The sequence below is a fragment of the Thalassophryne amazonica genome, chromosome 2 (genome assembly GCF_902500255.1).
Source record: "Thalassophryne amazonica chromosome 2, fThaAma1.1, whole genome shotgun sequence".
NCBI classification, from domain to species: Eukaryota; Metazoa; Chordata; class Actinopteri; order Batrachoidiformes; family Batrachoididae; genus Thalassophryne; species Thalassophryne amazonica.
In genome coordinates this window covers 118,913,399-118,938,555 of record NC_047104.1, presented here as the reverse complement: position 1 = coordinate 118,938,555, position 25,157 = coordinate 118,913,399, and the positions used below count along the sequence as shown (strand labels likewise).

General features: G+C 46.2%; 2 protein-coding genes across 2 annotated transcripts in view; both read right to left on the bottom strand.

Moving 5' to 3' along the window:
• Positions 1-2,269: 2,269 nt before the first annotated feature.
• LOC117529757 (protein-lysine methyltransferase METTL21E-like) lies at positions 2,270-24,792 on the bottom strand. The gene is made up of 6 exons (XM_034192614.1): positions 24,664-24,792; positions 23,890-23,988; positions 20,002-20,159; positions 12,676-12,793; positions 12,437-12,534; positions 2,270-3,663 (listed from the first exon to the last, which is right to left on the bottom strand). The coding sequence occupies exons 2-6, from the start codon at positions 23,936-23,938 to the stop codon at positions 3,334-3,336; spliced, it is 753 nt and encodes a 250-aa protein (XP_034048505.1). The 5' UTR covers positions 23,939-23,988; positions 24,664-24,792; the 3' UTR covers positions 2,270-3,333.
• The window catches only part of ercc5 (excision repair cross-complementation group 5), a 51,983-nt gene continuing 51,489 nt past the window's right edge, over positions 24,664-25,157 (bottom strand). The window contains exon 15 of the mRNA XM_034192624.1: positions 24,664-25,157. Within this exon, the coding sequence (XP_034048515.1) occupies positions 24,681-25,157 (477 nt within the window). The 3' untranslated portion in view covers positions 24,664-24,680.

The window sequence follows — 25,157 nt, the reverse complement described above, 5'->3', positions numbered from 1 at the left end:
AAACAAAGCTGCTTTTTGGATTGATCAAAGTTCACCAGATTGTAATGAGTTTGTCCTCATGATATGCCTGTAACAACCTGGAGGGAATGGATTCATTTTGTTATTGTCTCACTGCTTTTTACAGGGAACACACCAAATATATTTTATAAATGATAAATGAAGTTATCATCAGAACACACAATTTACACCATATGTATTGAATTAATTTAGTATTAGTTTGCTTCACATTCTCCCCTTTGGTCATGCAACCACTCTCATGGTCTACAGTCTTTTCCATTTATAAAACAGTATCATCTCATGAAATTAAATGACGATCTGTCAACTGAGAGACATAGAAATTTTGGCTCAGTGATGGTGTTGCTAAAATAAAAAGTCATGGGACCATCAAAGGCATTTCACTAAATGAGGGCCACTTGAAAACTCAGCAGAAAAATATCCTGTGCTTTTCATAATGATACTTGAGACTTTATTTGCTTGATACGAGCAATATTTCTTGTGCACCAAAGACAGGCGTCATTAATTGAAGGGGGAAAAAGTCCAGTTGTTCAGCTCAAGGTCTTTATTGAGTTTTGCAGGATCATATTTTATGAAACTGTTTTGTGAAATCTCATTAAAACTACATTCAAAGGAAAGAGAAAAAACTTGGTACTTGGTACTGTCCCAATTGTGCACATGTGATGGAGGTCAGCGGGAGTTGCTGTGCATGTGGTAGTCAACAGGCCTCACTCCCACAACAACCAAAGAATACTCTGGCCACTCAGAACCCAGGTTTTAGCACACTGGTCAAAGCATTTGTTTTTCATGATGGAGACTGTGAGTGTGTGTCCTGAGAGGAGTGCATGGGAGGAGCCAAAAACACAATGCAGAAGACTGAGAGAGAGTATGAGCCACTACACACAGAGAATTGGGATTTGGATGTGGATAACAGCAAACATGGAAATACATGTATAGAGCACAGAAAAGATTTTGTTTGCTCACGGAGAAAGGTGCATGTGAGCCAACACTTTACCTTGCCCAATGTCTTGTCTGCACACACATCCAAATTTCCTTAAGCATTTTTGTTGTGTGTTCCTAATCCATCATCCATCCAGCAAGCATAAGCTATCTAGCAGATAGCAGACGCATCTATCTTACAAAATATTGGGGGGGGGGTTGTGGAATCGTTAACTTGATACTTGATAATACATGTAGAAAGAGCAGCTTTATTGTACATTCTGAAACTGGAAACTGGACTGTTTGAATAAAATGTAGTTTTTTTATGAAGAACAAAATAGTCCAATGTTTTTTGCAAGCCTTTAAAGAAGTGCATGTCATAAATGCTACTGAAAACAATATAAGAATGTCAAAAACACTTACTTGTACATAGATATGTTGAGCTACCAGTTCAATAAGTACACTTAAATTTGATGCAACACAACAGTGTTATTACGAAGGTGTTGACTGATATTAGGTGTTAATTGTGTTGGGGAGATCCCTGGGAAGAGCTTGTGGAGACATGAAGCTGGACAAAGGTATGTGGCGATGCTGATATCTTCGCAGGAGAATGAAAGTCTAAGTGTGGTGTTTCCTGTCTAAGGGGAGTATCTCACTGGGCTGCAACAGCCTTGCAAACGCCATCTGCAATTAAATTCATCTATTTCGTGTGAGGTTTGCAGCCATTCACCATCCCCTCACCTCAGTTGCGGCAAGGTGCCCACTTGCCGCTTGATTTTTGAACAAACAAAAAAATCCCACCGATGAACACTCTTGCCAAATTGTCAGGCAGGCGCCATGTACCCCTCACGTCGTCTCTACGACTCAGAACATGCACAACTTGTGAGACAACTTGACAGAGCTTCTGGAAGCGACTGAACACTCCAGCAGCCTCCAGCCGGCTGACACCCACTCGATGTCCACATGCGTGAGCAAGCTGGATGTGCCTTGTCCAGCCACAGATGAGCTGCAAGGACCGGATTTATTGTGTTTATTTATTTATATATTTACTTTTCTGAGGAAAGATGTGCAAATTAAGTTTAATGCTCCTACTCTGGGTAGCTCGGTGGCTTGGTAGTTAGCACTGTTGCCTCTGTAAGAAGGTCTTGGAATTGATTTACCCTCCCGTGGCCTTTCTGTGTGAAGTTTGCATGTTCTCCGCGCATTTGCGTGGGTTCACTCCGGGTGCTCCGGCTTTCTCCCACATACAAAGAAATGCAGGTTAGGTGAATTGGAAAATTTAAATTGTCCGTAGGTGTGTGTGCAGGTGTGAATGTGTTTGTCTATATGTGAATCTGTGACAGACTGGCGTGCTGTCCAGGGTGTACCCCGCCTCACGCCCTATGAACGCTGGGATAGTCTCCAGCCCCCATGACCCTTAATTAGAGTAAGCGGTTGAAGATGAATGAGTGAGTGAGTTCCTGGTCAGCACACACCCACCGTGCACACGTGCTGGACTGGACACATAAATTGCATGAACTGGATTTATTGTGTTTACCTCTATTTATTTATTTTTCTGAGGACAGAAGTGGATTTAAGTTTAATGCTTCTAATCAGTGCACACCCCACATGCATGTGCGGGCTGGACATGTCCTGTCTGTGGACATGCCCTGTCCATGGACCTGCACAAACCAGATTTATTGTTTATTTATTTATTTTTCTGAGGACAGAAGTGGATTTAAGTTTAATGCTTTGCTCAGCGCACACCCCATGTGCACATGTGGGCTGGACATGTCCTGTCTGTGGACATGCCCTGTCCCAGGGACCTGCACAAACCAGATTTATTGTTTATTTATTTATTTTTCTGAGGACAGAAGTGGATTTAAGTTTAATGCTTCTGCTCAGCGCACACTCGCTGTGCATGCCATGCTGGATGGATGATGTCAGCACTCTGGCTTCATTCTTTTTATTTTCACTGGAGCACTTCCAAAAGATCACGTTGCCCGTGCGTCCTGTCCTAATCTAATCTAATGGAGTTTTATGCGGCTGTACACACACATCAAGCACTGCATGCATCATGCCTGGCCTCAGAAGAGCGCACAAACCAGATATTCTCTTTTGATTTATTTATTTTTCTGAGGACTGCTGTCGCAGCTCAGCGGACATCATTCTGTAAGTCCATTAGTGGTTGTTCAAGCTTTTCTTAATTTTTATTATTTATTTATTTTATTATTATTTAAAGTGCTTTTTCTGCCTAAAATTGGGGGAATTTCCACAGCCTCTATCACATAATAACACTTATAGAGACAAGAGAGTGCATTTCCCAAACACCATCACACAGAAAAAACATCTTGACATTTCTGAAGCAACATGTTTTTGCTTCATAACCACTTGTGTCATTCAGCAGCCATGGTTCATGTTTCAAGCAGCAGTCTGTCCTGAACGGCCCGTGGTTCCATTATCCTTCCTCCAGGCTCGGTACAGTTTGATACTGAGACTCGGGAGGTCGTAGAGCTCCTCTACGTGGAAGTGTTTCTGGAAGCGATCCACAAAGCTGTTTTCTGGGTCAAGGCGGAAACGCATGACCCACAGGATCTGTGTGTCCTCCTGACACAGGTAGTCAAAAGTGTCCATTAACTCTTCCAGGTAGGGGTGGGCGTACACCACGTCAGCTGCCAGGATGTAGTCAAAATGATGTGTTGCTCTTGGGAAACGCCACTTGACTTCTTGGCCCCAGATGAGCTCTGTAACCTGTAAACACAGCTACGTTATATATCACATATTATATTTTCATTCTCATTTTCAAAAAAAATTGTTTTAAAATGAGAATTTCACTCACTTTTCCGTGCATATATACAATGATGTGGTGATTATTAAATCTTCAAACAAGACACGGTACACACCCATTTGCACTCATCAAGTCACCCAGTCCACTAAAAATTCTATGCGATTGTGGAAACAGTCTTACAGAAGCAAGTTTTTAAATTTTGCATTATTATATTCAAACCATAATAGTTTTATAAGAACCACTTCTCTATTCACAACTATTATAATAATATCCCTAAAGAACTGTGGAGGAAATACTGAGGCCGTGGAGCCGGGTTGAGACATAGACAAAGGAAGAGGAAATATCAGCTGTATCTTCCTTCCATTGTTATGGGCAACGTAAGATTGCTGGCGTGCAAAATGAATGAATTAACCTTACTTGTGAGGAGCAACAGCGTGTTTCATGAGGGCTCAGTCTTGTGCTTCACGGAAACATGGATGAATGACAGCATTCCGGACTCTGCATTGAGTTAACCCGGCTATCAGCTGGTGCGAGCAAACTTCATGAGGCCAATGAGTTAAACCTGTTCTTCAACAGGTTTGACAACACAGTCTCTGCCCACCCTTAGTCCAGCTCCTCTCAGTACTCCCCCTCCTCTGTGCACTCACCTCACACCCCAATCATCACCACCCCCTCTTCCTACCAACCTGCCTCCACCACTCCCTCATCCTCCCCAACACCATCACTGCAGAGAAGGTGAGAATCTAATCAAATCAATTTCATTTATATAGCGCCAAATCACAACAAACAGTTGCCCCAAGGCGCTTCATATTGCAAGGCAAAGCCATACAATAATTACAGAAAAACCCCAACTGTCAAAACGACCCCGAGAAGAGAATTTATTCGCCTGTGTCCTGACGGCCTCAGCCCCAGAGTGTGGTGTGGGATTTTCCAGCACATCTTCAACTTGAGCCTAAGCCAGATGGTTGTTCCTGAGTGGTGGAAAACCTCTTGTCTGGTCCCTGTGCCCAAGGAGAAGAACCCCAACACCCTTAATGACTACAGACCTGTGGTCCTAACATCACATGTTATGAAATGACTTGAAAGGCTCATCCTATGGTACTTCCACAAGGTTACGTATCATCACTGGACCCCCTGCAGTTTGCGTACCAGCCCAACAGGGGAGTGAAGGATGCCATCATCTTCATGCTGCACAGGCAGCACTGTGAGACTCATGTTCTTCGACTTCTCCAGTGCGTTCAACACCATCTGGCCTGACTTGCTCAACATTAAGATACGGGACATGAAGGTGGAGGCTCCACTGGTGGAGGCTCCACTGGTGGCCTGGATTACCAACTACGTCACAGGCCGCCCACTGTATGTACGAGGTTTATTAGAAAACTAACCGGCAGTTTTATAAAAAAAAAAAAATATATGGATTTGAATCACGTGCGATTACACCAGACATGCTTGAACCCTTGTGCGCATGCGTGAGTTTTTTCACGTGTCGGTGACGTCATTCGCCTGTGGGCAGGCTTTGAGTGAGCACTGGTCCAGCCCTCTCGGCTGAAATCCTTTGTCTGAGACGCTGCTGGAGACGGCGCGCGTTGCTTTATCAAAATTTTTTCAGGACCGGTGAGAAATATCCGAGTGCACACTATTCGAGAAATTCAGCTGGTTCTTGGTGAAAAGTTTAACGGCTGATGAGAGGTTGTGGAGTTTCTTTCGCTTTAAGGACAGCTCACAAAGAGGATCGGCGCGGCGCGGTCGGAGGTGGCGTCCGTCTGGCTGTTTCGAGCTGAAAACATCCTAATTTAAGGCTCTGTTCACCCAGGTCGTCATCAGAGAACAGAGACGTTTCAGAAGAAGTCGGCATGAGGAGTTTATGCGGACATTCCACTGTTAAAGGAGATTTTGTAATGAAAGAACGTGCGGGCAAATTCGCCGAGTCGGTTCCGTGATGACGCCGCAAATCCGTCTGCGCCGCGACAGGAAAAACACCTCTGTGTTGAAAACCATTTGTAAAATTCAGGCAGCTTTTGATGGCTTTCAACAAGTGAGTATCTGAGAAATTGTTTAACAGCTGGGCATGTTCCAACTTGTCCGTTAAGGTTTCCAATGGAGGTGTTTTTCCTGTCGCGACCCCCCGCGGTTGGGTCTGGCCCGACATGCGAATCTGCCCGCACCTTCTTTCATTACAAAATCTCCTTTAACAGTGGAATGTCTGGATAAACTCCTGATCCCGAATTCTTCTGAAAGTTCTCTGTTATCTCACGACGTCTTGGGTCCACAGAGCCAGAAATTAGGAAGTTTTCAGCTTGAAACAGCGAGACGACGCCGCCTCGGAGGGCAGATTGCCGTCAGGCGCCGTGGGCCGTCCTTATGGCGACAGTAAAACTCCAAAATCTCTCATCAGCCGTTAAAAGTTTTACCGAAAACCAGCTGAATTTATCGAATGGTGTACACTCAGTTGTGCCTTACAGTTTTTGAAAAAATTTTGATCAAACAAAGCAGCAGTCTCTGAGCCATTCCTAAACAATGAAAAAAATCGACGAGAGGGTGGGCCACTCCTCACTCAAAGACTGCCCACAGGCGAATGACGTAACCGACAGGCGTGAAAAAACTCTTGCATGCCCACGAGGGTTCAAGCATGTCTGATGTAATCACACGTGATTCAAACCCATATGGTTTTTGAAAAAAATAATGAGATTGGATACTTTTCTAATAGACCTCGTAAGGCTTCAGGACATTACATTTGACACCATCAGGAGCAGCACAGGTGCACCGCAGGGGACAGTCCTGTCTCCGTTTCTATTCACACTCTACACCTCAAACTTCAGGTTCTGGTACGGTCCTGCCACCTGCAGACGTTTTCGGATGACTCTGCCATTGTGGGCTGCATCAGCTAAGTACAGGAGTGTGGTGGACAGGTTTGTAGAGTGGTGTGAACTCAACCACCTGCAGCTCAATGTATCTAAGATGAAGGAACTGGTGGTGGACTTCAGAAGATGAAAGACCCGTCCAAACCCAGTTACCATTAATGGAACGGAGGTGGACATTGTGGACTACTACAAGTACCTGGGTGTCCACATAGACAACAAACTGGACTGGACTGTAAACACAGATGCTGTGTATAAGAAAGGTCAGAGCCGACTGTACTTCCTCAGGAGGCTCACATCTTTCAATGTCTGCAGAAATATGTTGCCTATGTTTTATCACTCAGTGTGGTCTCCACTGTCATCTTCTACGCTGTAGTGTGCTGGGGCAGCATGCTGAAGGCATGACATGACATGAACAAACTCAACAAGCTCATCAGGAGAGCTGGATCCGTCCTGGGGGTGCCGCTGGAGTCTGTGGTGGAGGAGTCAGAGAGGAGGATGTTGAGGAAACTGCTCACCACCCGGAACAACACCTCCCACCCCCTGCATGCCACACTGATGTCCTGTCAGAGCACCTTCAGCCAAAGACTGAGGCCGCCAAGATGCACCACAGAACACCACAGGAGGTCTTTCCTACCTGTGGCAATCAGACTGTATAACTCCTCCCCCTTCTGCAGGATGAATAAATAATGATCAGAGTTTTTCAGTTACTCAGAGCTATGTGCAATACTGTCAAACATCTTGTGCAATGTGTTTCAGTCATGTCGCATAAACATGTTGTACTCATTGTCAATGTAAAAAGAAATGTTTACTGTTTTGACACTCTGGCAAAACAAGTTCCTTTGGGATAAATAAAGTTCTTTCTTATTCTTATTCTTATTAAAACCTACAACTCCTTCAGAGTTCTTGTGTGTCTTGGTGGGTTCCCTCATTAGTCTCCTTTTTGCAGTGTCACTATTTTTCATAACTACAGAACCACATATTTCTTTTAATGGCTGATGTAAATGAAGTCCAAGACATATTCAGAGTTTGTCTATTCATTCCCTGACTTGTCTCAAGAAAATTAAATGTACAAGTGATGCTTTTGTTGTGTTATCTATATGATAATTATGCATTAAATTTTGTTATATATTTATCACTTCACTCACTTATCTTCAACCGCTTATCTGGGACCAGGTTGCGAGACATTTATACATTATTTATTTTATACAATGTTGGAAAGATGTTTTTCCACTTAGAAATGAAACAGCATAATTTTAATAATAATAATAATAATAACTAGCGTGTTGCCAGTGGGCGTCCAGGGGCTCTAGATTGGGTAGTGTTTATAAAATTGGTAGCTGACGTTTTCCAAGGGTTGTAATAAATTATGCAGAGTTTCTATAATGAGTTGGAACTGTGTGTGAGTTCAGAAGGTTTTTAGAACCTTAGACCTCAACAATTTTTAGAAGAACTCAAGCCTTCTATTTCCTGTTAATTACATAATTTTAAAATGTTAATTTACTGTCTTAATGTATTTTTTTATTCTTGTTATCATAGACACACAATTATTATTTTCATTATTATTATCATCATCATTATTATTATTTACTATTACTTCTATTTTGTCATTTGATTTTTAAATGGACTGCAATGGAAATAAGTGTTTTCACTTTCTTGTGTCATCCATGTATTTTTATGTATTTACAATTATATTATGTACTTACATTAAACTTACTAAATAAAATCACGCATGCACTCACACGTGTGCACACGGTTTTAATATATAGATGTTTTACTGCCCCCTGCTGGATTGGCGTATGAGTCCAGAATGTAAATATCAACGTCCATTGTTCAGTGTTGTTATCTTATATCCATAGTTTCCCTAAAAATATTAGTCCTATCAACGTTCCATTTTGGCAGCATTCATTCTTGACCCAAAATACATAAGCATTCCAAAGGGCAAATATCGGCTCTCCCCAGTTTCTCAGAGATTGAAGCCATACACACCCACGCATGCATACATGCGCACAGAGGCCACTTGGCTATTATAATATAGATAATCCATTAACTTCATAGTCAATTAAATCATGGTGCTAAAATATTTCAGTATTAAAGATTTATTTATATTCACTATTTTTATTCACTATCATAAAGCATATTTTCCTCATGATTATTGAAAATCAATGCCTACAGTTTTTGGGTAGTATTGTATATATACAGTATATCCACAAAGTATTCACAGCGCTTCACTTTGTCCATATTTTGTTATGTTATAGCCTTATCCCAAAATGGAGAAAATACATTTTCCTCTCAAAGTTCTACTGACACCACCCCATAATGACATGGTTTTATTTATTTATTTATTGTAATAAATTTATTCAAAATAAAAAACTAAGATATAACATGTACATAAGTATTCACAGCCATACTCAATACTTTGTTGATGCACTTTTGGCAACAATTACAGCCTCAAGTCTTCTTGAATATGATGCCATAAGCTTGGTGCACCTATCTTTGGACAGTTTTGCCCATTCCTCTTTGCAGCACCTCTCAAGTTCCATCAGGTTTGATGGGGAGCGTCGGTGCACAGACATTTTCAGATCTCTCCAGAGATGTTCAATCATATTCTGGTCTGGGCTCTGGCTGGGCCACCCAAGGACATTCACAGAGTTTTCCTGAAGCCACTCCTTTGATATCTTGACTGTATGCTTAGGGTCATTGTTCTGCTGAAAAATGAACCGTCACACCAGCCTAAGGTCAAGTCTCAATCCTGACTAGTCTCCCAGTTCCTGCTGCTGAGAAACATCCCGAGAGCATGATCTTGCCACCACCATGCTTCACTGTAGGGATGGTGCCTGGTTTCCTACAAACATGATGCCTGCATTTGGGCCAAAGAGTTCAATCTTTGTCTCATCAAACCAGAGAATTTTGTTTCTCGTGGTCTGAGAGTCCTTCAGGTGCCTTTTGCCAAACGCTAGGCAGGCTCCCATGTGCCTTTTACTAAGGAGTGGCTTCTGTCTGGCCACTCTACCGTACAGGCCTGATTGGTGGATTGCTGCAGAGATGGTTGTCCTTCTGGAAGGGCAACCACAGATGAATGCTGGAGCTCTGACAGAGTGACCATCAGGTTCTTGGTCACCTCACTGACTAAAGTCCTTCTCCACTGATCACTCAGTTTAGATGGGCAGCCAAGTCTAGGAAGAGTCCTGTTGGATCTGAGCTTCTTACATTTACAGATGATAGAGGCCACTGTGTTGTTACCTTCAAAGCAGCAGAAATGTTTCTGTACTCTTACCCAGATTTGTGCCTCAAGACAATCCACAGCAGCACGGTGGCTTAGTGGTTAGCACTGTTCCTTCACAGCAAAAAGGTCATGGGTTTGATTCCCACCTGTGCCCTTTCTGTGTGGAGTTTGCATGTTCTCCCCGTGTTCACGTGGATTTCCACCAGGTGCTAACCTGGTTAAATAAATATTAAATTTAAATTAAAATCCTTTCACTGTGGTCTACAGACAATTCCTTTGACTTCATGCTTGGTTTGTGCTCTGACCTGCACTGTCAACTGTGGGACGTTATATGTAGACAGGTGTGTGCCTTTCCAAATCATGTCCAATCAAAAGAATTTACCCAGGTGGACTCCAATTAAGCTGTAGAAACATCTCAAGGATGATCCGTGAAAACAGGAGGCACCTGAGCTCAGTTTTGAGCTTTATGGCAAAGGATATGCATGTGATTTCTTAGTTTTTTTATTATTATTAATAAATTTATCATTGTCATTGTGGGGTATTGTGTGTAGAATTTTGAGGGAAAAATGAATTTCATCCATTTTGGAATAAGACTGTAACATAACAAAATGTGGAAAAAGTGAAGTGCTGTGGATACTTAAGTTTCCAGATTACACTGTACAACTGGATATTTTAAGTACAATCTGTTTATGTACATGTTAAGCCTGATTCACATGGCAAGATAATTAGGCTGATATAGGACCCGATCTTCCCCTTCCAACAATCAAGGACGCCCCAACAATCAGGATGACGCTAAAGATAAGCTTATCAGATATTCCTGCCATGTGTGGTGTGTTAAGAACACTCTGATCCGCTCCGAAGGACGTCAAGAGCGCTCCGATCACAAATCGGGGATATTCAACATGTTGGATTGTCTTGGCCTGATGTCGCAGTGTGTGTTTTGTTCTCCGACACAAACAAGCGCGCACCCTGCTGAATGTGACATGCAGCCAATCAGGAAGCGCTAGGTGATGGACGCACAGAGCAGAAAATAAAATTAAAACAGCTGTTCTGACTTATCAGAAGTCCGGTGGTCACGCTGTTTCCACTCCTTTTAAAGTAGACCTACACTGAAATAAATGCAGTCAGATCTTTGGACCAAAAAATGACTATATTTACACATAAGATCCTTCTGAATGTAGTAAAGTAAATCTGCAAGCCCAGATCTGTCATTCAACGGAGAAATCTTCATTTAAAAATGAGAAATTTACAGCTAAAATTTAGCCCTCCGCAAAACTGTCATCACATCCGGAAACGCTGCCGAGACGTCAGGGAAAAGACACTATCCCAGCATGTATTGCACGCGCCAACTGTAATTTGTGGATTTACGTCAGTTTGCATCTGCACCTTTTTATTGTCTTATACGGAAGGATCTACTTTTTTAAAACTTCATATTGTCTTGCGGTACGCTTGGTGAGTACACATTTCTTTTATTTGTGCTTGAAAATTATTTTTGGGGACTTCTTCATACGCCCATTTGATTGAGTGGTGTCGCATTGAAAATCTACTGTCTTCTTTGCGGGTCTCGCCTCCGTACCCCGCGGTGGTAACACCGGAGGCGAGACCCGCAAAGAATTCAAGTCATTAAAAAGATATAAACCTCTCTCAGCGGCCACGGAGCTCTGCGGCTCCAATTACCGAGACGTGCGGCGCTGCGGATTTTGCCGCAAGAAGTCTGTCCTTGCGAGCAACAGCTGTCACCGGCTGCTCCACAGCAAAACGGCGAGCATAGTCTCTGGACTTGTGCCAAGTTGGCTGCACCTCCATTCAGTAGACAGAGCCATGTCTGCTGTGTAGCCGCAGACACGGGGGTGTGAGTGGCCCGCGGCGGAATTTAATGAGCGCATGCACTCGGTAAGCGCATCAGAGGCAGTGAGAGAGAGGCGTCGGGGAAGAACGGCGCCCGCTGTCGATGCCGCCACTGATCTGAGCATGCAGAGCTGTATCTCGCATTCATTGCAGCTTACTTTTGGATGCTGAAACCAGGATGTGTATAACAGTAACATTACTAACAGATAAAATCAATTTCAATGCAGGATCGGACTGAAGGCGGGAGCGCGTCGTCTTGTCCCTGACGTCATGGAAATGATCCGGATATACAAACTGTTTTCGCGGAGCGCTAAATTTTAGCTGCAAATTTGTCATTTTTAAACGAAGATCTCTCCGCTGAATTACAAATTTGGGCTTACAGATTTACTTTACTGCATTCACAAGGGTCTTATAAATACATATCAGGTATTTCTTTCTGAAATCTGACCACATTTATTTCAGTGCAGGTCTACTTTAAAGAACACCTTTTTTGGTATCTTTTTTTCCTCTGTTGTAAATAGTCCACAAAGTAACTCCTTCTGTTTGTTTTGTTTTTGGAGTCATGTTTAATCTCGAGAGATTTTGCGAGATTTCCTGTCTGACCTGGGAATGTTCGTGTGTGAAATCTGTTCACGTGTGGTGTTGTTGTCCTTACCGTCTGGCTGAACACCACACACTGTACAACCAACATTGTTAGAGTTATGATTTTTATCTCCACCTGTGTGGTCTCTCAGGTTTTGGAAACCTACAGACAATTTTAACATCCTGCCGTGTGAACCAGGCATTAGAACTATAAAAATGTACCTGGGGAACATACTTGCAACGACCCCTGGTATTGCGCATAACATTGTGCTGCAGATTTCCCAAAACATCTGGAAGGTCAGTAGAGGTCACTTTAGCCCCTGAAAAAAAGCAGTGCAGTTGAGATTTAAACATGAAATGCAAACAAAGTAAAATGTCAAAGAAAATCTGAAAAGTGATGACAATGGAAACAAATGTGAAACCTGCAGCAAAAAGTCAATCACTGGATGTTTTTATGTTACCTAACAGACTGGATATGATGGTGACAAGACCAGTTCCAGCACCAAGTTCAATCACATTTTTGTCACACAGGTTGTACTTGTCACGGTTGGTCTCCAAGAAGTAACACAACACCAAAGCCTGTGGGAAACAAAGTCCTTCATTCCTCAGTGTTGTGAAAGTGTAGGAACACGGACCCACAACAGGGGGCGCAAATGAACGGACAATGGAGAAGGTAAATAACAAGTTTTACTGTTGTGAAACAAGCACAACCAATACAACAATCAACAATTTGGGATTAAGCCGAATTCTGCTGGTGTCGTGTGGGCAGGCTCGAAGGTAGGAGACGTCCGTCCGAGTCGAACCGGAACCACCCAGATCTCCTCTGCCACCAAACCCTGGAAATACCGGAACCGCCAAGTCCCGAAGTCCCAGGTGGCCACTGCCTCCGCTCGTCGGATCCGGTACTGCTGGCAAGAGAGAGCAACAAACACACAGGTGTGGATGCGGCTGCACCCAGTAACACGGAGAGGGAAGAAGCCGCCTCCACCTCTCGTCACGTTAAAACAGGAAGGTGAGTACTTATCCAAGCAATTGGCTTTCGGTAGTCAGCTGTCCTGAAAGGTTTAACACGTATTATCAAATATACAGAATATGCTGCAGAGTAGTTTACCTCTATCTCAAGGCGATATCTCGGCACTGAGGTGGAGACGCCGTCCTGCTGATATACCTCCGTGCTGAGTGGAACAGCTGTGTCCAGTGATGAGTGACAGCTGTCACCCTGGCTGCTCTCGTGAGGCGGCAGCGCCCTCTGGTGCCTGGAGCCCACACTCCAGGCAGGGCGCCCTCTGGTGGTGGTGGGCCAGCAGTACCTCCTCTTCAGCGGCCCACACAACAGGACCCCCCCCTCAATGGGCGCCTCCTGGCGCACGACCGGGCTTGTCCGGATGGCGACGGTAGAAGTCGGCCAGGAGGGCCGGGTCCAGGATGAAGCCCTTCTTCACCCAGGAGCGTTCTTCGGGACCGTACCCCTCCCAGTCCACCAGGTACTGAAAACCCCGGCCCATTCGACGGACGTCGAGGAGCCGGCGCACAGTCCAAGCCGGTTCCCCGTCGATGATCCGGGCAGGAGGTGGTGCCGGACCCGGAGTGCAGAGGGGTGAGGTGTGATGGGGTTTTATCCGGGAAACATGAAATACTGGATGGATCCGCAGTGAGGCCGGGAGCTGGAGCCTCACTGCGGCGGGATTGATGACTTTAAGGATCTTGAAGGGTCCGATGTAGCGTTCCTGGAGTTTTGGGGAGTCCACTTGCAAAGGGATGTCCTTGGTGGACAACCACACTTCCTGCCCAGGACGATACGTAGGGGCCGGGGCCCGCCGCCGGTCTGCATGGTTCTTCGCCCTCATCCGGGCCTTCAACAAAGCAGAACGGGCGGCACGCCACACCCGACGGCACTTCCGTAGGTGGGCCTGGACCGAGGGCACACCGACCTCCCCCTCAACCACCGGAAACAACGGGGGTTGATACCCCAAACACACCTCAAAGGGGGAGAGGCCGGTGGCGGACGACACTTGACTGTTGTGCGCGTACTCGATCCAGGCCAGGTGGGTACTCCAGGCCGTCGGGTGCGCGGCTGTTACACAGCGCAAGGTTTGCTCCATCTCCTGGTTTGCCCGCTCTGCTTGTCCGTTGGTCTGGGGGTGGTACCCGGACGAGAGACTGACCGTGGCCCCCAGTTCCCGGCAAAAGCTCCTCCAAACATGCGAGGAGAACTGGGGACCGCGATCGGAGACGATGTCTGATGGTATCCCATGCAGACGGACGACGTGGTGGACTAGGAGGTCCGCTGTCTCCTGGGCCGTTGGGAGCTTCGGGAGGGCCACGAAGTGGGCCGCCTTGGAGAAACGGTCCACTATCGTGAGGACGACGGTGTTTCCCTGGGACGGCGGGAGACCCGTGACAAAATCCAGGCCGATGTGGGACCAGGAGCGATGAGGCACGGGCAGCGGCTGTAGCAATCCCGGTGTCTTACGGTGATCCGCCTTGCCCCTGGCACAGGTGGTACAGGCCTGGATGTAACCCCGGACGTCGGCCTCCAGGGACGCCCACCAGAAGCGCTGCCGGACGACTGCCACGGTTCTTCGCACCCCAGGGTGACAGGAGAGCTTAGAACCGTGACAGAAGTCCAGAACTGCAGCCCTGGCTTCTGGTGGGACGTAGAGTTTGTTCTTCGGTCCGGTTCCGGGGTCCGGGTCTCGTGTCAGGGCCTCCCGGACGGTCTTCTCCACGTCCCAGGTGAGGGCGGCCACGATAGCGGACTCCGGGATGATGGGTTCCGGGGGATCCGACGGCTCCGTTTTGACCTCATCTTCGTGTACCCGGGACAAGGCATCCGATCTTTGGTTTTTGGTCCCGGGACGGTAGGTGATCCGGAAGTCAAAACGGCCGAAGAACAGTGACCAGCGGGCTTGCCTGGGGTTCAGCCGCTTGGCGGTCCTGATATACTCCAGGTTCCGGTGGTCAGTGAAAACCGTGAATGGCACGGACGTTCCCTCCAACAGATGTCTCCACTCCTCAAGAGCCTCTTTCACCGCGAGGAGCTCTCGATTGCCGACGTCATAGTTCCGTTCGGCTGGGGTCAACCTGCGGGAAAAATAGGCACACGGGTGAAGGACCTTATCGGTCTTCCCGCTCTGGGACAGCACGGCTCCTATCCCTGAGTCCGAGGCGTCCACTTCAACCACTAACTGGCGACTAGGATCGGGCTGCACCAGAACGGGTGCAGACGAGAAGCGCCGTTTCAACTCCTTAAACGCGGCATCGCACCGATCCGACCAGGTGAAGGGAACTTTTGGTGAGGTCAGGGCTGTCAGGGGGCTAACTACCTGACTGTAGCCCTTAATGAACCTCCTGTAGAAATTAGCAAAGCCTAGGAACTGTTGCAACTTCCTACGGCTTGTTGGTTGGGGCCAGTCTCTCACCGCCGCAACCTTGGCCGGATCAGGAGCGACGGAGTTGGAGGAGATGATGAACCCCAGGAAGGACAAAGAAGTGCGGTGGAACTCACACTTCTCGCCCTTCACAAACAGCCGGTTCTCTAACAACCGCTGCAGGACCTGACGTACTTGCCGGACATGAGTCTCAGGATCCGGAGAAAAGATGAGTATATCGTCTAGGTATACGAAGACGAACCGGTGCAGGAAGTCCCGCAATACGTCGTTAACCAAGGCTTGGAACGTCGCGGGGGCGTTTGTGAGGCCGAACGGCATGACCAGGTACTCAAAGTGACCTAAGGGGGTGTTGAATGCCGTCTTCCACTCGTCTCCCTTCCGGATCCGAACCAGATGATACGCGTTTCTAAGATCAAGCTTGGTAAAAATCTTGGCTCCATGCAGGGGCGTGAACACCGAATCCAACAGGGGTAACGGGTATCGGTTGCGAACCGTGATTTCGTTCAGCCCCCTATAATCGATGCATGGACGAAGTCCGCCATCTTTTTTACCCACGAAAAAGAAACCTGCGCCCATCGGGGAGGTGGAATTTCGGATCAACCCGGCAGCTAACGAGTCCCGGATGTAGGTCTCCATTGATTCACGCTCAGGCCGTGAGAGGTTGTACAGTCTACTGGACGGGAACCCACTGCCTGGAACCAAATCGATGGCACAATCGTACGGACGGTGGGGGGGGAGTGTGAGCGCCAGATTCTTGCTGAACACGTCGACAAGGTCGTGGTACTCTACCGGCACCGTCCCCAGATTGGGCGGGACTCTGACCTCCTCCTTAGCTTGGGAGCCGGGAGGAACCGAGGAACCTAGACACACCCGATGGCAGGTCTCGCTCCACTGAACCACTACCCCGGACGGCCAATCAATCCGGGGGTTGTGCTTCAACATCCAGGGAAAGCCTAAAACCACACGGGAAGTGGCCTGAGTCACAAAAAACTCGATCACCTCCCGGTGGTTTCCTGACACCACCAGCGTTACAGGTGGTGTCTTATGTGTGATCGGAGGGAGCAGGGAGCCATCTAGTGCTCGAACCTGCACAGGTGAGGTAAGTGCCACCAGAGGGAGCCCTATCTCCCTGGCCCATCTGCAGTCCAACAGATTCCCCTCAGAGCCCGTGTCCACCAGTGCTGGGGCCTTCAGGGTTAAATCCTCATACAGGATCGTGACTGGGAGTCGTGTAGCAATGTGGGTGTGTCCCACGTGAATGTCTCGACCCACCCCTAACCCAGTCTCTAGGGGCGGGCGTTGGTGTTGTAACCGCTCGGGGCAGTCTCTCACATGGTGCTCTAGTGCACCACAAACAAAACAAGCTCCATGGGCCCGTCTCCTCTGTGCAGCTGGTGCCCTAAATGTTGCCCTACTTGTGTCCATAGCTTCGTCAGTAGGGGGAGCTGTGGCCCCACGGAGCGCAGGGGCCGTGGAGCGTGGGGAAGGCGGAGCGCGGTCGGAACCGGAAGGGAGAGGGACGGCGCGTGCCCGGCCACGCCCTTCGTCTCGTTCCCGCCGACGTTCTTCTAACCGGTTGTCCAACCGTATGACAAGATCGATAAGCCCGTCTAAATCCCGCGGTTCGTCCTTAGCCACCAGGTGCTCCTTGAGAACCAAAGACAGTCCGTTTACAAAGGCGGCGCGGAGGGCAGCGTTATTCCAGCCGGATCTCGCAGCCGCGATGCAGAAGTTGACTGCATAAACAGCTGCGCTCCGGCGCCCCTGTCTCATTGACAGTAGCACGGTTGAAGCGGTTTCTCCTCTATTAGGGTGATCGAACACGGTTCTGAGCCCCCTCACAAACCCATCGTATGTCAGAAGGAGCCGTGAATTCTGCTCCCAGAGCGCTGTAGCCCAAGCGCGTGCCTCACTGCGAAGCAGGTTTATGACATAAGCTACTTTACTAGCATCGGTCGCGTACATAACGGGACGCTGTGCGAAGACGAGCGAACACTGCATCAGAAAATCCGCGCACGTCTCCACACAGCCTCCGTACGGCTCTGGAGGGCTTATGTATGCTTCCGGGGAAGGAGGGAGAGGTCGTTGAACAACCAGTGGAATGTCAACGTTACGCACAGGATCTACGGGAGGGAGAGCTGCAGCGGCGCCCGGGGGGCGCGCTTCCACCTGCGCGGCGAGAGCCTCCACCCTGCGGTTCAGGAGGACGTTCTGCTCGGTCATGCAATCCAACCGAGTCGTGAAAGCGGTGAGGATCCGCTGCAACTCACCGATTACCCCTCCCGCGGACGCCTGCGCGTCCTGTTCTTCCATTGGCCGTTCAACAGCCGGTTGACGCCCCTCGGGATCCATGACGCTGGCCGAGATATCCTGTTGTGAAAGTGTAGGAACACGGACCCACAACAGGGGGCACAAATGAACGGACAATGGAGAAGGTAAATAACAAGTTTTACTGTTGTGAAACGAGCACAACCAATACAACAATCAGCAATTTGGGATTAAGCCGAATTCTGCTGGTGTCGTGTGGGCAGGCTCGAAGGTAGGAGACGTCCGTCCGAGTCGAACCGGAACCACCCAGATCTCCTCTGCCACCGAACCCTGGAAATACCAGAACCGCCAAGTCCCGAAGTCCCAGGTGGCCACTGCCTCCGCTCGTCGGATCCGGTACTGCTGGCAAGAGAGAGCAACAAACACACAGGTGTGGATGCGGCTGCACCCAGTAACACGGAGAGGGAAGAAGCCGCCTCCACCTCTCGTCACGTTAAAACAGGAAGGTGAGTACTTATCCAAGCAATTGGCTTTCGGTAGTCAGCTGTCCTGAAAGGTTTAACACGTATTATCAAATATACAGAATATGCTGCAGAGTAGTTTACCTCTATCTCAAGGCGATATCTCGGCACTGAGGTGGAGACGCCGTCCTGCTGATATACCTCCGTGCTGAGTGGAACAGCTGTGTCCAGTGATGGGTGACAGCTGTCACCCTGGCTGCTCTGGTGAGGCGGCAGCGCCCTCTGGTGCCTGGAGCCCACACTCCAGGCAGGGCACCCTCTGGTGGTGGTGGGCCAGCAGTACCTCCTCTTCAGCGGCCCACACAACACTCAGCCTGTCATTTAAAGGGGTCAAAACTGACCCAGAGGTGCTGAACCCTTTAATTAATAAACAAATACAGTGTCTAAGAAGCAATGGATTTACTGTATGTGCCTGTCATTTTAAATGAAAAGGAGACGCTGCTCTCCACACTCTGCTCTCTGGAGGGATGCGGAACAGGAGGATGGACCGGCTCAGAGTGCGTGAGTCAAGGAGAATATCCACATAAGGAATTCTGCAACATACGTTATTAAAATGAGCTGCTTCAGGTTAAAACTTTGCTTATACCAGGAAAGATTCCATACATACACACACACACACACAGATTTGAGAATGTTTTTAGTGTAAAACCAATAGTTAGTTCATTTTTATGGTTACATGTTATCATGATAAAATAAAGTCCCACAATTCTATGGGCCAGCATCTTGAGGATCTGTGGTGCATGGTCTAAAACACATGGTGCAAATCTATTTGGGGTGTGTTAGACTGTACATTGCTATTTAGACAATGGAAAAAATCAACGCAAGTAAGGCACTGGGGACAAAGGGGCAGGATGAATCCAACAGCCTGTGTGTGGGTGTTTTCAGGCACATCATACCTGATGCATTGCTATTCAGAGGACAAACGGAGATTTGAGTGGTTTTCTACAGAGGAAATGGATTTGGTGTGCAATGTGTGCATATGCGGAATCACCTGCAACAGGGACATAACAAAGTACTCTTGAATGAATGAATGAATGAGGCACACACAGACTCAAAATAGCAAAGAAAACTCAAAATGAAAACACCGTAGCCATGTGTATGAAAGGGTGTAGGCAGAAGCAAAAGCTTATAAATGGCCACCCCTTTAAACAAAAAAAATAAAAACGTATACAAAAATATAAATATACCCATGATAACTAATACAAAATATAAATTAATCATTGAACTAAAATTTCAAAACACAAACATGCAAACAGCAGGGCACCATGCACAAACCCAACAACAAAACCAAATGGATAAACCTAATTCATCATGCTATAACAAGTAATTAAATTATTTTTATAGAGCCTTTTAAGGCCAACCAACCAAATGATGCCAATTAAACAACTGCAAATTAATATGTTTATATTGCAGACATGAATGAGCGAAACTCTTCAGCATCTCACCATGTCATTTAGGTCCTTCAGACTTTTTTCAGTAAATGCTTCTGGGGAGCATTAGCATGGCTAAAACCCTTCAGCTAAAGTTAGAAGCTAAGAACCTAGAGTTATATCATTTTACTCAATTAGATGTTGTTCTGCTGTTTGGATGTGGACTTCCTGTTTACCGAGGGCCATAACATCACTCCGTAGAGATCTGTGGACTCTTTGATGCGGATTTCCAGGTCACCAAAGTTGTAGCCCTCCCAAGCCTCCGGGCCAATGAGAGATGGGCGGAAATGTTGCGCCATTATATGTGTGACCAGCTCTGTATCGACAGCTGCACCTGGTTGGTCAGTCACAAGAGAGACACAAAGAGAGAGAGAGGCAATGCCAAAATGTCCCAAATGTTTAGAGACTGAATAGTAACAGATCTTAGAATCGGTAGCAAAATGGATCAGGCGCAGTTTGCTGAGTCAAACATCACAAATCACAATTATAATCAATGAGGGCTACGGAGGTCAAGGTAGGCATCACACATCATACATCTCCATGTCACTCCGTCCTTTGTATCTTCTTTAGTCACATCAACCAACTACATGTTCACCCTCACCCAATCCACAAACCTTCTCTTTGGTTTCCGTCTTCTTCTCCTGCCTAGAGGCTCCCTCCTCAACATCCTTCTCCCAACATCCCCCACATCCCTCTTCTGCACACACTGACTTTATTGCTGTCCCTCTGCTCATTCATAATCCAGTCACTCCCAAGAAAAATTGCCTCTGCTTCTCTTCCACCTCCAGCTACACCTTCAGTCTTTTAGAGCAACATAGTTAGAATAAAACAGAAATACTTTATTCATCCCAAGCTGGGAAATTTCTTTGCAGTAGCAGCATTTACACTTAGACAGTGCACCCTTGTTCCCACTATTAGTAGTAGAATAAAATAAGGAATAAAATAGAAATAAAATATATAAAATTAAAATTCGAAATAAAGAAAAAATATAATATGTACAACAAAGTGTGCAATAATCATGTACAGTGTGCAGTAATAATGTACTGTAATAGTATATTAGAACTGATATATGGATTAGCAGTATACATCAGATGTCATGGGGTGTCTCAATATACTGATAAAGTAAGGATCAGCTTTTATTATACAGTGTGATGGCATGTGGCAGGAAAGATTTCCTGTATCTGTCCCTTCGACAGCGGGGCTGAAGCAGCCTGTGTGGGAAGCTGCTCCGCTGTCTGACCACTGTACGGTGGAGAGGGTGCTGTTCATTATCCATAATGGACAACAACTTCCTCAGTGTCCTCCTCTCCATCACCATCTCCAGCGACTCCAGCCCTTGACCAAGTACAGATCCAGCTCTCTTAATGATCTTGTTCAGTCTATCTGAATCCCTGGCTCTGATGCTGCTGCCCCAACACACAGCAGCAAAGAAAATGGCACCGGCAACAACACTATTGTAGAACATCTCCAACATCTTGCTGCACACATTGAAGGATCTCAGCTTCCTCAGGAAATAGAGTCTACTCATACCCTTCTTGCACACAGCGTCAGTATTAGATGCCCAGTCTAGTCTGTTGCCGATCACCACTCCCAAGTATTTGTAGTCCACCACCTCCCCCCTAATCCTAAGTGGCTGTAAAGTTGTCTTCTTCCTCCTGAAGTCAATCACCATCTCTCTGGTCTTACTCACGTTCAGCCTCAGGTGATTTCTTTCAGACCACTCCACAAACTTGGTTGGTGTCAGTACTGATTTGTAAACTTTAATTCTCACTCTCACAGATACCCTTATATCACAAATCACTCCTGCCACATCACACAGCCTGTATTCTCTTCTTCACCTCTGTAAGACCCCATTCAGACTGGGGTTTGCAACCTATTGAGCTGAATAATGTAAGCAGTAACAGTTGATAATTTTTAACTTTCAATGGAAAGTGTCGTATTCGCAGCTCCTGTGCCAGAGGTGGCGGCCATCTGTTTTGTCTTTGAGAACCCCCATACACACCCGCGTGCACTACCTGAATTCGGCTTGAGCTGTATTGAATTTGGACACGTGTGTGGGATGAGCGAGATTTGAAAAACAGATCTGAATGCTATCCGGCTAGAAAGCAATCCAGATCGAGTCTCGCTCCAGCTGGATTGTAAACCTCAAGTTGAATGGGGTCTAACACACTCTCCATTATTTTCAATAGCTGAACCCCAGTAGCTCATCTACCTTCATAATTCCACCATGCTCCCTATCATTCATAGACATGTACTCCATCTTGCTCTGACTGACTTTCATTCCCCTTCTCTCCAGAGTGCATCTCCACCTCTACAGGCTAGTCCTCATCTACTCTTACCACAAATCACATCATCTGAAAACATTATTGTCCATGGAGACTCCTTCTCTGAGCTTAACTGTCTGTCAACATGTCCATCATCACTGCAAATGAGAAAAGGCTCAGAGGCGATCTTTCAGGTAATCCCTCCACCTTGAATGCACTTCTATTGCGCATTTCACTGCTGCCACACTGTCATCACAAATATTTTATAAACTGGATTAGATTATGTGACCGTAGGACCTTTGTGGCCGGGATGGCTCGCACTAAAGACCATTCCTCGAGCAGGTCAACCAAAGGGGAATTCCCCCGTTAGCCAAGGTAGCAGGAACATCTTTTCAATCAGTACCCAGGACCTTCATCCTGCTACAATTAGATAGAACTCCCTCGGGTAAATTGAGGTTCCAGCAGCACTGTATAGCAGCACAAAGGGTAAGAAGCATAGAGTATCAAAAGTGAAAGTAAAAGTGAAACTACCCCTCTCACATTCACTTAGCCCCACTACAGGAATGTTGCGTCTTTCTTTCTTTCAATCCACAAACACAGCGAAACGCCTTCTGGCATCTTCTGCATCATTGATCTTAAATCAATATTGCATCTGTAGTGCTCTTTACAGGCATAAAACCATATTGCTGCTCGCAGATGTTCTCCTCTTTTCTGAGCCTAGCTTCCATAGTCTTTCCCACACTGTAGCTGATCAACTTTATGCGTCTGCACTGCAAAAACTGTCCCTCTCAAATAAGACAAATAATCCGAAATCTAGCCAAATTGCCTTGTATTAAGCAAATAAATCTGCCAGTGGGGTAAGAATTATCAAAACTAGCAAAATGTGTAGGCACTAAATAATCAAAATGTGCCTTAAAACTAGACATAATTCTTATTTAACTAAGATTAGCCTCTGTCTTAAATAAAGCAAACATCTTGTTCCTTTGCTTGGGTGATTTCAAATCCATCTTTCTTTAAACAAGTCTCTTTTTTTACTTTCTTCGATATGAGTTTTTGCAGTGTGTACTTATGGCAGCTCTGCACATCACCATTTTTTTAGGGGAACAAAACTGTACAAAGTACACTTCACTCCTCAGGCACGCTCTCACATTTCACAGTTCTGGATCATTTTCATCTCAAATTTCTCAAAAATAGTAAGATTGTCAGAAGGACCACAAATGGATTACTTGGCCTGATAAACATACGTTTAGACACCAAAATTATGATTTTACAGTAATTAGGAGAGATAAGATAAAAACTACAAACTTACGACCTGCTGCGGATTCAGATGAGCATTTTTGCATAGCTACTATAAACAACAATCATGAGGTTAAATTTAACTGTACTGAAATTGATGCCATTGGGCTCATAATGCCTCACAGATCCTGCCACTTGTTTGTGATCTAACGCCAATATGCAGGCATCCAACTCGGTGTCAATATGCACAACTGACATACAACTTTAGTTATGCCATTCTTGTATAGGGTAAAGGACAGAGCGGCAATGCTGCAATGCTAAAGTCGCCTGAGGTCAGCGCTTGCCGTGGGACTTAGCTTAAGGTCTCTGCCCATAGTAATGGCTCATTATCTGTCATACACAAGATCATTTGCAGGAGTTAAATCAACAAGGCCACGTGTCACACAGCCCAAGCATAAAGATTACAATTATTTTAGAACAAAATGATTCATATATTAAAAAAAACTGCAACTGAACTAACTCTGACTTTTTCCACTGCTGTATTTCACAATATGAAACACCCACCTTCTCTGCTTTTGGAGTCCTCTGTGGGTTTGGACTGTTGTGTTTCCATGTTAGGATTAATCCAGGTCCAAGTAAGGAAAGAATGATGAGAGAGAATATCTGTGGCACACAAAAGCCCTTCGTGGTTTAGTCCCAAATAAACTCGCTTGAATTTCAGTCTATCTGGATCCAGATCTGCAGTAGCCTGCCGGATTCCAATTATGCCAGTTTTGAGTTACACATCTCCTTTCTTTAAGTTCCTGTCCAACCACCCTGTTTAGCCCTCGACTCCGCCCACATGAGACCCTCTGTCATTGAAGTGACAGCAGCAGCTGCTCTGTCAAGCGTACTGGCGAATAGCAATAACTTTAAAGGATGTGAGGCACTGAGGGCCAACACTTGTCCAAGTCTCACTGTAACACCCCAAAACACGTGGGAGACAAGAGACTTTACTTCCCCCAAAACCTTATTTAATACAAAATATAGCTATTATTCGCACAAATACACATCAAAACATGTAAAAACATTTTGTGTGTTACAAAAGTAGTTTACAAAATTCAATAAATCATTTCATCAATGTTGTTCCACTTCATATATAAATACTACAGCTATTATGGAAATTTTATTGTACCTGCATTAACTGTCCACCAGATGGAGATATTACTGCATTTCAAGAACCTTGGGGCACAACCAATCTGTTGCTTATAGTAGTAAATATCACACATACAGACATTATTTGGGTGTATAGTCTTGCTACTGCAATATTTGAAAAATATTTCCATTCAAGTTTAGCACCTAAAGTTTTATCTTCCTCACTCCTTCTTCCTCTTTCCCCTTCCTCTACCTCTCATACTTTTGGTGCTGCGACCTTGCTGGCCACCCTCAAAAACAGACCGGGCTGTAACCATAGGAACGTTGCTGCTGCCATCACTGTCATCTCCAGACGTGCTACTGCTCTGTCTCTGAGAGGCGCCAGGTTCACTGCACTGTCTGCTGCAGCTCACATCCTTCAGAGACGTAAGAGCAGGTTCCTCCATCGCACCTGATCCCAGAAACCCTCCGCCTATCACAGGCCCCTCCCCTAATCCTCCACTGCCTCTCTCCTGACTCTTCATGATAGGCTTCTTAGATTTTGATGGGGAAGGGATCTCCTCTTCTGTGTCCTCCTCTTCTGCTCCTTCCCTCTCCTTTCTTTTCAGGCAGGTGACTGCGCGGCGGAGTCGCTGGCTACGGATTTTCTGCTTTTCCTGCTGTTCCATGCGGAAGAATGAGTCAAGCTGCAACTGAGT

Bases quoted from the DNA above. Each gene is read 5' to 3' on its own strand.
- LOC117529757 (XM_034192614.1), bottom strand. From the start codon at position 23,938: ATGGAAACACAACAGTCCAAACCCACAGAGGACTCCAAAAGCAGAGAA. The intron at 12,535-12,675 runs GTAACATAAAAA...GCTTTTTTTCAG, and splicing joins CATCATATCCAGTCTGTTAG to GGGCTAAAGTGACCTCTACT. The intron at 3,664-12,436 runs GTACATTTTTAT...CTGTGTTTACAG, and splicing joins GTTGCAAGTATGTTCCCCAG to GTTACAGAGCTCATCTGGGG.